This window comes from Nansenia antarctica (genome assembly GCF_963989245.1).
Source record: "Nansenia antarctica genome assembly, chromosome: 19".
Classification (NCBI taxonomy): domain Eukaryota; kingdom Metazoa; phylum Chordata; class Actinopteri; order Argentiniformes; family Microstomatidae; genus Nansenia; species Nansenia antarctica.
In genome coordinates this window covers 22,661,839-22,674,338 of record NC_137692.1, presented here as the reverse complement: position 1 = coordinate 22,674,338, position 12,500 = coordinate 22,661,839, and the positions used below count along the sequence as shown (strand labels likewise).

General features: G+C 42.6%; 1 protein-coding gene across 1 annotated transcript in view; it reads left to right on the top strand.

Moving 5' to 3' along the window:
- LOC308174006 (uncharacterized protein) overlaps positions 1–12,500 on the top strand; it is a gene marked incomplete at both ends in the record, with an annotated part of 20,067 nt that overhangs the window by 4,438 nt on the left and 3,129 nt on the right. The window contains one exon of the mRNA XM_080549059.1: positions 11,960–12,500. This exon is cut by the window's right edge and continues 48 nt beyond it. Within this exon, the coding sequence (XP_080405185.1) occupies positions 11,960–12,500 (541 nt within the window). The remainder of the gene's footprint in view (positions 1–11,959) is intronic.

Genomic DNA, 12,500 nt, shown 5'->3' with positions numbered 1-12,500 from the left:
GCTCAATTTTCACAGAGGTAATGGGTGGGAACAATTGCTGGTTAACTCCACCCTAATCACACCCTCAAGACAACCACTCCCCCATTACACTACCTGTCATTATCTACCTGTCATCTGTCAGTGGGGTTGTCAGCTAACCCTCAGGTAACAAAATTGCAGTGCTGACATGTTTAAATGGCTAAATAATAATAATAATAATTCAAGATTCATGATTTTTTATTGCCATGTGTGCCAAAAGTTTATTACATCCCATTACAAGTACAAGAGAGTAAAATTAGGCAAGATACAATTGAGCAATACAATAATAGAATGGTAAAAAATAATGCATTTGCATTATAATGCATTGCATTGCAAATGCATAATGCATTTATCATTATAGTCCATAAAGCATCTAGTGGGACTTCGGTGTAGTTCCTTCCCATCCCATCTGGGCATCAAAGTTGTAATAAAAAAAGAAGACAGTACATTTAAAAAGATTTCCCACTGTTACCAACACCACTTTCACAAAATAGCCTACTACTATCTTCATAAAATAGAATTGCTTATACAATGACAATGACAAATACCTGAAGTGCTGGTGACTCTCATCAAGGTGTCATCTCTCAGAACCTCTCACCTCCTCATTCTGTAACACAGATGTCAGGTCAGAGGTGTGGACACTTCTCTAGTGTACGTTTTCCATAGACTCAGTGTACTGTACTTGTACTGAAGTAGGCTAGTGAAATCATATCAATTCACAGTATTATTCTACAGCAAATCTACATATCAATGAATTAATCATTATTTTTGATTCCACACAACATTACCGTTCATTACAAAAGCATTAACTTTTTCTATAATCTATTATATCTCTAACAAAGCTAGCTAGCTAGCTAACAAGCTAACACTTGTTTGGCTAGCTGGTACACACAAACACACTAAAATCAGAGCTGCCAAGTCTCACGCAATCGCCGTGAGACACACGCATTTCAACCAGTTCTCACGCTCTCACGCCGCATCTCTATTTCTCACGGCGAGAAATAACAATTTGTTTTACGGGACTTCCTTGAAAGAAAGCTACCGTTTCGTGGCATTTTTCTGCACGCGTGTTAACTTGAGTCTGCAATCGAAGCGGCAGGCGAGCGCTGATGGAAGAACCTGTGTTCACGCGAGCTGCAAGAACGTAGCAAGCAGTGTTGCCAGATTGGGCTACTTTTGGTCACACTGGACGGGTGGATTCGGCAGCTTTTAGACCGGTTGGGCTGGACATTGTCAATTCCGTCTGGCAACCGTGGTAGCAAAATATGTGCATACATTACAACATCATGGGCCAGTTTCACAGACAAGGCTTAAGCCTAATCCTGGACTAAAAAGCATCTTCAATGGAGATTTTACATTGAAAGTGTAATTTGGTCCAGGACTAGGCTTAAGCCTTGTCTGTGAAACCGGCCCCATATCTGGTAGCCTACTGGACTGGGTTGCACCAATTTGGCGTAAGTTATTACTAAATGCAGGCATTTAGTAGTTACTAAACCCCTAGTTACTAGCTAGTTTCAAACTAGTTGTTTACTCATTTTGGTTGCACCACGCCAATCTTTTGCCAATTAGCTAGTAAATACTCCGTTTTGGTAACTGTTTTCTGTTTCTCTACTGTAACAATAACCAGGTAGCCTACATGGTACATTAATAATAATTACAATTTACAATACAAATACGAGCTACGCGCGCACAAGATCAACCACCAAGGCCTCATTCTGACCCAGGAAAAACCCTGGTATGTACTGTATAACATGATAGCCATCTATGAGCAATGCACTGTATATAAGATGATGACCACGGGTCTTTCTGCTGCTGACCAAGGGGCTGAGTCCTGTTGATGGGGCCCAATTTTCTTTTAGAGTCTGTCGGCTGTTTATTAAGATTTCATAAATATGATATATTGTCTGAATTTTGGTCTTGTTTTATAAAATGTAAACATGTAAAATTGCAGGAAACTAGCACAAATAATTGGGTGGGAGAGACGTGCACAGTTTTGGGTCGCTCGACCGCCAAATCTCACTCCAAACCTTTGGTGAAACTTGGCAGCCCTGCCTATGAGTGACTAAAGTAAGACTGAATTAGATGCCTGTCACGCGATGCATTCTAGGTCAAATAAGACATGTGACAGGAAAAAAAACATGCCGGCCGAAACAGCTACACCGCTACACCTAGCAGTGGACGATATGAGAGATAACCTCCCTTTTCTTCTGCTGAAAACGTATGTATATTGGAGGAATATAATGTGGAGAAAAGTATACTGCTTAGCAGTTTTAACCAGTGATGTAGTTTATCACTATGGAGTTACAGTTTTAGCTAGCTACTAGCCCTGACTCGTTCCCATAGCAACCCAGCTCTTAAATCAAGCTTAGCCAGGGGGGAAGGTGGCTAACTTTCTAACCTCAAAATAAGTCAGTCTTATTTTTTATGCAACATAATTAGACTGGTCTAACCTGAGAATATAACACTAGTCTAAGGCTTAGACCAGTCTTAATCTATGCTTATGCAACTGGCCCCAGGTCTGGAGTGGCCCTCCCTCAACACCAAATACCCAGAGACCCCTCCTCCTCCCCCCTGAACAGAACCTCTACCTTTCAGCCACATGTGCTGGACTCTTTCACAGCCAAGCCCGATGCTATGTAGCAGGTCGCTGTGGAGACATCTAATCTTGTGCTGGACATTAGATACATAATTCAGGATGAAACTAACTGGAAACTCTTCCTTTTTTCATTCTTTTTTTCTTGTTGTTGTAGAAAGAGAGGCTGGAGCCTACTTTGTGTCTTCGCAGTGGTCTGTGTAATGCTTTATTCAGCCACTAGATGGAGCCAGAGCATCGATTACTAAACTGTCAAGTCACTGAGAATGGACAATATCATGTTGTTGGTTTAGACTGGTTTGTCTGTCTGTTTGTTTGTTTGTTTGTTTGTTTGTTTGTTTGTCACATATACACATCTGCATTTGTGTTTGTACTCACTAACTTATTTGTAGAAGGGTCAAAGTGCCTCATCTAGATTGCATAAGGAATAATAACATAATGGACTGTACACAAATATATTCCAAGGCTAAGTGTTTCAGGTCATTTTAATGGATTCTAAGATCCTATATGTTCGATTGTCTGTCACACAGGCATGAGCAAAGCATCGTCAATCATTATTAACCATGAAATACCTTTTGGAGTCCGATATAACGTAATGTTAATTTGTGTGTGACCTTTATTGAGTTCGCTTCAAGTCCATAACCGTTTGAAGTTGTACTTGGGAATAAATCTCATGTCTCATTCTTAAACCCCTCTATTCTTCAGTGTTTTTATTTCCAATTATTCAAGTGAAAATAACAACATGACAGATGAAGATCATCGCCCGTCCTTCCCACCCCGGTCACCACCTCTTCCAAAGTCTGGAAAAAGGTAATGGTCCATCAAGACCAGAACCTTGCACCACCTGAACAGTCTCTCCCCATGGCAGTGCGTGAGCTTAGAATTCTAAGGTCTCTCCGTTTAGGGCAGTTCAGAGATATTGAGCGTCAAAGTTTTTACATTCCATTATGTTCTGTGAGATGGAACCTTTGTATTTTATTAATTACTAACTAAAAAATGTAAACATTTTAAAAATAACACCACACAGGCATTAATAAACACCTAATGGATCAGACTATGTAAAAAACTCAATTTTGACAAAAATTTAGATAGAACCTTATAATTCTAACGTCACGAGTGGGCCTCACAAACCAGCCTCCTGCTCTCACTGACTCTGGGACTCCACTCTCCCCTCAACCCACCCCTCTGCCACACACACACACACACACACACACACACACACACACACACACACACACACACACACATACTCTAATTTACAGCCAACATAATTATTGTTCTATTGGCCCTTTTGCTATCGTCTATTTAAACTATTTATATATTGTTGTTTTGCTTACATTATGTTTACTGTTGTTTATATGCACCAACCTCACCAAGTCAATTTCCTGTATGTGCAAATATACACGGCAATACGAATAATTCTGATTTTGATTCTGAATGGATGAGAGGCAGGATTCCCAAAGGTTCGCTTGGCGCAAACAATGTGGATGGCAGAATTGATTATAATTATAATTATTTTTTGCAGCCTCACGCACGCGACGGGAGTGATGTGGGTCTGGCGTTGTGATAACCAGTAGGCTTCAGGAGCTGGCTGAGTCAGTCATCTTCTGGGTTAATATCCTTCTATCAAACCATGATGTGACAGGGACAAATAACTGTCCCTAAAGAGTTCAAGAGTTAAAGAGTGCAACATTATTTCAGATTTCATGTCACCGTTTCAGTAATATTCAGCTCTTGTTCATGACTTGCTGTCCAATGAGGGGATCTGGGGCATATCTTCTTTCGTTCCAGGCATAATGAGAAAGCAGTCACTTTTGTGACTCCGCAATAGTGGTGTAACCCAAGACTTTAGGAGTCTACCCAAACTCAGACTCCTGCTTTCAGAGTTGAAGTTGAGTCGGCTCTTTCTTGACTCCCAATTCCAAAATAGAAAACTCACCCAAAATGAAAAAAAATGTGTTATTTCATTATTTTGTTATTATTATTTGTTATTTCTTTATTTGTTTATTCTATTTGTAACCACTAGGGGCACTAGGCACCAGGCCAAGCACTTGGGATGAAGGTAGTAGGTGTGTGTGTGTCAGGTGATGCACCATGAGAGGAAATGGTTTTTCCCAGAGCACGAGAGAGGCAGCCATTGAACATGAGTGTTTTCTTGGAACTGGATAATAAATCAACTTAAAAACTTGGATCTTGCCTGGACACTGAACTTCTTAAGTACCTGAGTACAGCCTAAACTAAAATGGTGCATCAGTGGTTTTTTTGTAAGTTTAATTTTGTTAGAAACTCTTTTGTTGACAAATAGCCACTATAAATGCAATGTCAAGATTTGTCCATATATGCCTACAACTATTTGACTCGGGCAAGCAATGCATTGGGACAAGATTGTCATTCTGTTATGTATTTCTCTTGTTAGTTATGAATCAAAGAACAGCTATTGAGTTTAAGACGATTTAATCAGAGTTACAAAAACAGGGTATACGTATACCAACACTGGAGCCTTGTCTCTGTCCTCCTCTCCTGGGATCCGCTGGTAAAGAGAGCCCCCCTTGGGTCTCAACCCTATTCATCCACAATATGCAAATACAGTCACAGGTCATAGCCTATCACCTTATCCAGATGGCCATGAGGGCCGTCCCCTGTGATGTCACCACGGCCCCAAGTCCGAGGGCTGGTCAGATTACAAGAGCCATTGCACAACACTAGAAAATAGGATATATATAGTAGAAAATATACGACACATCCCCCCTCGGACCACCCAGAGGGTGTTCCGAAACTAAACGACCACAAAACAAAAACAAAAACACAAAACCCCACATAAAAAAAAAAAAAAAAAAAAAAAAAAAATATATATATATATATTTTTTTTTTTTTTTTTTTTAATAAACAACAACAAACAGAAAAACTACACCAACACACATCACAAGAAGCACAATAACACAGACCAACCCAGCACCAGTACCAGCAACCAAATACAAAACAATCAACAATAAAAAAGAATCCTAAAAATAACAATCACAATTAAACTAAACACAGTTCATCATGCACAAATCAATACAGAAACTTCCAACGACCGATGTTTTCTTTGTCCTTGAAGCGTCAGGGTCAGAGGTTGCTAGCACTTGTACCCAGTTGGAGAACAGCCTTTACCGCTGTCTCAGATTGATAACACTTTCATAGTCAGGAGCTTCCATTTTCGTTGTGCTAGGAACAGAACCTTTCTCCTAGCTTTGTATAACCACCACATCACTTCTCAACTGACCTCAATCACACGATATAGAAACAAACAAACAATACACAAATAATGACATTCAGTTATCATAACACATAATTCTCCAACAGTAAGCATAGGACAAAGGGAATGCATTAATGCATAGATCTTCACCTCAGATGAGGACTAGTCTTCTGAAAAGTTCATTAACGTGGACTGAGTGACTGATTTTCCAAAAACAGTCAATGAGGCCCTGCCTCCTAAGAAAGTCAAAAATCATGTCTGCTATAATAGGTGCTCCTATCTTAGCAAAATAAGTTTCCCATGCCCCTAAGACCGTTTCCAGCCATGCTATCATCTGCTGTCCATTCCCGTCGTTCCCTTTGATCTGCTGCTTCACTACCCTATTCATAGTCTTTAATCTTTTCCTAACTGGTCGTCGTCCGTCAGTGTCATTGAGGTTCAGGCAGCCGCCTGGTCCCCTCCCACGCTGATCAAGGTCTGGGGAGTCGCCCTCAGCATCATCTGAAGCATGGTGCAGGCACTCGCCAGCATCCCCAGTAGCACAGGTGTCCAGGCTTTGGACACTCCCAGGCTGGACCTCCAGACTGTCAACACTCTCTGGTTCATTGGCATCTGGACAGCTTTCCACTGTCCCCTCGGTTTCAGGCACTGCCGGTAATGTCACTGGCTGTAACACTGGCATTGCCACTGGCTCTGGCAACACCACAGCATCTCCTCGTAGCTCCTCCTTCTCAGGTTCTCTGGGGACCTCGGCACCTGTTGGCACAACATCCTGCCTACTCTGTACATCCACCCCCCTGTCCACCACCCGTGGCCCTATTGGGGTAGGGATATGCCCAGACACCACTGGTGTACCCACTCTGATGTTGTTTCTCCAACAGACCCCACATTGACCTAAAGCATGGTCAATCTGTTCCATCAAATATGGACTCCAAAACCCATATTTCTTGGTGATCTTGCGTCTTACCTCCCCCCTAGCCACATGTGCTAATCCATGAGCTTCCTGTATTAACATGCCTAATAAATCTGAGGGTGCTACAACCAACCCCTCATGATTCCTCCATAGACCTGTGTCATCCTGACTTGCCCCCCTTGCTAGCCAAACGTTCTTGTCTAACGTAGTTACTCTACTCTGTAACATCAATAAATCCTCAAGTGTGACCATGCCCTGTAACTGCTTTTCATGTGTGACCAGAAGACCTTTACCTGCCTTGTCTGCTCCTGTAATGGCTTTGGCTGCATCTTCTGCAGCCCTGTTACCTTGTGTGACATGTGATGAGTCAGACCTGTGTGTGGCACACTTCACTATGGCTAATTCCTTTGGCTTCATCATGGCTTGTAACAGCTTCATGATCTGTGCGTGATGCTGTATAGGCGTACCATCAGTTCTCTTAAAACCCCGCCCCCTCCATACAGCTCCATTAAAATGACAAACATTATGTGCATAGGCAGAGTCGGTGTACACTGTCACTCTCCGTCCGGTTCCCAAGTTGCATGCTTCCGTGAGGGCAATCAATTCAGCCAACTGAGCCGAGCAAGGCTGAGGAACTGCCTCAGCCTGTTCTACAATAAACTTTGAATTCTGTGCTTTAACTAAGGAATACCCAGCGCACAACGTTTCTCCTACCCCGTAACAAGACCCATCAACCCAATATTCTATATCAGCTCCCTTTAAAGGCAAAGCTTGTAGGTCTGTTCTATGCTTAATCACTCTGGCTGTCGATGGAATCTGAACACCGGATGGCACCGTCACCTGACAGCCGTCAGGTGTGCATTTTACTGTACAGTTCAATTGGCATAGAGCATCTCTCCCTAGCAGCCCTGTTGGCGTGTGTTCTGACACAAGTGTTGACAGAGTTGCTCTCTGTCCCTTGTACTCTAAGTCTACAAGCTCAGTTGTAGGAATCAGCTGTTTAATTCCCTCAAATCCGATTGTCTTCACATACTCTCTAGACATAGGGAGGTGCGTGGCGCCTTCAGGCTTCTTTGTCACCACCAGCTGGCACCTCCCACTCGGATCTTCCGGGCACCCCTATAGGCCAGCTGCTGGGCCTCCGTAAGGGTTCATCACTCCTGGAGCAGGTGTAGTAGGAGGCCAATATCCTCCTCCTTGGCTCCCCCCTGCGCCCCCCTGGGGCCTGTTGCAGCAGGTACAGGCTAGATGTCCATTCTGGTCGCATTGGTAACATGGTTCTAGCATCTCTTTTCCTGCTGCTGTCCATCCCCCTGGTGGTGGTCCTTGGCCAGCCTGTGTGTACATCTGGTATGGAACCGCTTGCACCCCTGGTGGCCCTTGTGGGTATGGATACCCCCCTTGTGGCCCCTGTGGGTAGGACTGGTAAGTAGCAGTCTGCACTCCAGGTGGCTGTTGCTGTGGGGCTAAAGCCTGCACTCCCTCTATGTTCCTCTCGCTTTCAGTCAATTGCAAATGAGTCAATATTCTGAGGGATTCTTCGTCTCGTGCCTTCTGTATCTGAATATTCTTTCGATATAACTCAACTTGATGAGCTACGTGGTCTATATAAACAGCTTTGTTCATGTGTCGTAGCCCCACCACTTCTGCTAGCTTATCCTTAACTGGGGTAGGAAGCCCTTCTTGTATTTTTTCCCTGATTATGGATTTTTCTAAGGGGTTATCTTCAGCGTCTTTCCCTGTCACACTTCTCCATTGAGAGTGCACACGGGCAACATAACCCCTGGGATTCTCATCCCCCCCCAGTGGCTTCACAATGATATTGTCTGGGTGAATGTGAGTAGGGTAGATCTCCCTGATTGCTTTCCACAGTTTGCCTCTGTTTGCTGCGAAGAGCTCTGGATCATAAACTGATGTATTGATATATCTATGAAGTCCTGCCTTCATCAATATTTCCTGCATTGTATCCAATCCTGCAATAAAAGCTAAGAGTCTTTTCAGGTCTCCCATTGCGGCCTGCGTTCCTGTCAGTATCACGTCGACCTCTCGCGTCCACGAATGTCCTCCCTCTTGAAGAACGGGGAGCTTCTCCATCACTTCAGACAGATCTGTATGATGCCACGGATGATATTCCATCTTGTTACCCCGAATCAGCACTGGACAGTTCTTTAATGTATTTGATGACATTCGGTGACAATCTTCCTCTCTTTCCGCTTTCTCCGGGCGTCTTCTCCCACCTTTCCTTTCGGCTGTGGCTATCATCTTCCTGACCTGCGCGTTGTAGCCTCCATCTGCATTGTCGTCATCACTTGAGTCTTCACTGCCATCTTCGCTGTCATCTTCCTCGTCACTCCTGTCGTCCCCTTTTCCCCTTGGCTCCTTCTTCTTCTTCTTCTTCTGGGAATGGTCCTTCATTGCCTTAGCATATGGAGGGGGACTGGAGACTGGACACATGTTTGTGAATGGAATGTTCAATTTCTGTTCCAGTGTTCAGGCCAATTCATTTTTCTTTTCTGGATTCATGTGAGCTGTTTTCTCATTCCAAGCTGATGCTACTTTCTGCCCCTCTACCTTAAAGAGGTCTAAGATGTCTAATTCTAACTTGCGTTTCTCTGACCTATCTTTCCCTTTCTGATTTGCCTTGTGTACATTGATAAGTATCTCCAATGTTGCAATTAATTGTAAATTAAGGCTGCCCTCTTTCGGCCACGGCTGTTCAATGTATGCCCAACGGCTATTCCATTTCGTTGACATTTTGCTAATTTCCCTAACAAGAGGATTCATTTTTTCCACTATAGCCATAGGGGATAAAGTTGCCAATATTCCACTATCCTCACTAATATCTTTTAACACCTTCATTGAATTTGCTCCCATTTTAAGCTGATTGATTTATACTGCTCAATATGCTGAAAATATTCTATAAGGTGTACTTTTCTTACAACCCACCTTCCTATTGTCTTGTTTGCTAAACAAATGCTAGTCCAATATAACTGTATTAACCATCCCCACAAAACCCTGCAACTCAAAATAACAGATTTGCCTCTTGTGTATGTCAGTGCAGTATTAACTTAAATCTAATATCTGTGTAAGTACTTTATACTTAAATGTGTTTCCTAATTGTTTATGAATATGTGTCACTTAATTACTCATTCAATACTAATTACAGTTCTGGTCAACACAATTATTAAATCACAAAGGTTGGTCAACACCTAAGTATTCACCGATTTACAAAAACCCTTTTACTGCTTAATTATCAATACAAACTATTCTGCTATTCCTAATCAAATACTGTGAAAACGAACTTAACTTGAAATAAAAAGATGTAAAACACGAATATTAATTACAACCTGTAAAGAAATCGACTTGTTATTTGGAAAAGAATGAATGATTAATTATTAATTACAATCTGTAAAGAAATCGACTTGTTATTGGGAAAGAATGAATGATTAATTAGACTTAGTCATTGTACAATCGTACACTTCATTGATGTAAACCTGTGAAGTCATTCAGCTATTATCGAAAAAAGAAATTTTACTATTAGATTACTATTAGATTATCACAAAACAATTGATCAAAGTTCTGTGAAACAGAAAATGAAATGATCTGAATAATTAATTCAATCAATTAGTAATTAATTAAATTAATTAAAGTAATATCTAACAATCATCTACAAACATCATCAATGAAGGAGGGTTGTATTTCATCAATTTACAGAGAGCCAATGTTTTAAAAATGTCTTGTCGTGTTTTGGCCAGCAGATGGAGCTGTGCTCCGGCTAACGCGCATCGATTGCGCATGCGCCAGCTCTTCCATGTAAAATGGAGTAGGGGAAGGAGGGGCTAGTCTTTGTCCTTCTCCTATGAGGGGAAACCCGCCGTGGACTCCCAGATCAATCTTTACAACATAACATTGCTTTTCCACAATAATGCCATCTTCCACGACACAACAACTTCACGATTATCTTTCAATCCAGTTAAACTATTATTTATCTCATTCAAATATTCTACAATGTATTCACGTTTCCACAGTCTCTTCACAGAGATGTCTAAAGGCCCTGTGTGTCCGCGTGTCTGCGCGCGTGCCCGAGCGTGCGTGTTATCGCTCCGTTTACAACAATGGACAATGCAAATGGCGCCTAAGCTCCGCTGAAAGTACACTGCAAATGGCGCCTAAGCTCCGCTGAAAGGACAATGCAAATGGCGCCTAAGCTCCGCTGAAAGTACACTGCAAATGGCGCCCAAGCTCCGCCCACACAATGGCGTCCTCTCACACAGACAAAGAGCCTCACATGTTCTCCACTGCTACAATACAAAACAGACTACCCAGTCCACCCACACTCCAACACATAAACACAACCTCACCGAATTTTACACAGACACACACGATATTCCAATACCGTACAAACAATATCTATTAGTTCCACAACTAATATCTTAACACAATATTACACCAAAAAACGAATTACCAAATTCGGCCCTTATCACCAAACACTATATTTTACAAAAAAAACGGGCTTCAAAGTCCGGCTCTCACCACCCACTTATTAAAGATTATGAAAAGTTTGTTTCTATTCCAACAAGATTACCGTTACACAAAGATTCTTTTGACTATAACTTATCTGAGATTTACAGTCTATTTTGAACACACCAATCGACTAGAGAGAGAGGTCTCTGCAGAAAACCTACCTTCTTCGTTAGATTGAAGTTTGCAAAATACTGTAAATTAAGCTATATTATCTCCGTTGCTAGGCTCGCCATCAATGTTGTGTATTTCTCTTGTTAGTTATGAATCAAAGAACAGCTATTGAGTTTAAGACGATTTAATCAGAGTTACAAAAACAGGGTATACGTATACCAACACTGGAGCCTTGTCTCTGTCCTCCTCTCCTGGGATCCGCTGGTAAAGAGAGCCCCCCTTGGGTCTCAACCCTATTCATCCACAATATGCAAATACAGTCACAGGTCATAGCCTATCACCTTATCCAGATGGCCATGAGGGCCGTCCCCTGTGATGTCACCACGGCCCCAAGTCCGAGGGCTGGTCAGATTACAAGAGCCATTGCACAACACTAGAAAATAGGATATATATAGTAGAAAATATACGACATTCTCTACAAGACATTATCTACCGTTTTTCTTGACACTCTCTTCTTGCCACTGTAAGAAGTGACATTTAGAGTCACAGACTAGTGTGTGTGCAGCAACATGGCAGAGAGCATGGACTCCTTCTGTTGTCCGATCTGTCTGGATCTACTGAAGGATCCGGTGGCTATTCCCTGTGGACACAGCTACTGTATGGGCTGTATTAAGGGCTGCTGGGACCAGGGTGATCAGAAGGGCGCATACAGCTGCCCCATGTGCAAGGAAAGCTTCATTCCCAGGCCTATTCTGAGGAAAAACACCATGTTGGCTGAATTAGTGGAGAAACTGAAGAAGACAGGACTCCAAGCTGCTCCTCCTGCTCCTCCTGCTCACTGTGATGCTGGACCTGGAGATGTGGCGTGTGATGTCTGCACTGGGAGAAAGCAGAAAGCCCTCATGTCCTGTCTGGTGTGCATGGCCTCTTACTGCGAGACTCACCTCCAGCCTCACTACGAATCTCCTGTCTTTAAGAAGCACAAGCTGATCAAAGCCTCCACACAACTGCAGGAGAAGATCTGCTCCCATCATGACAAACTGCTGGAGGTTTTCTGTCGCACTGATCAGCAGTGTATCTGTTACCTGTGTTCCGTGGATGAACAT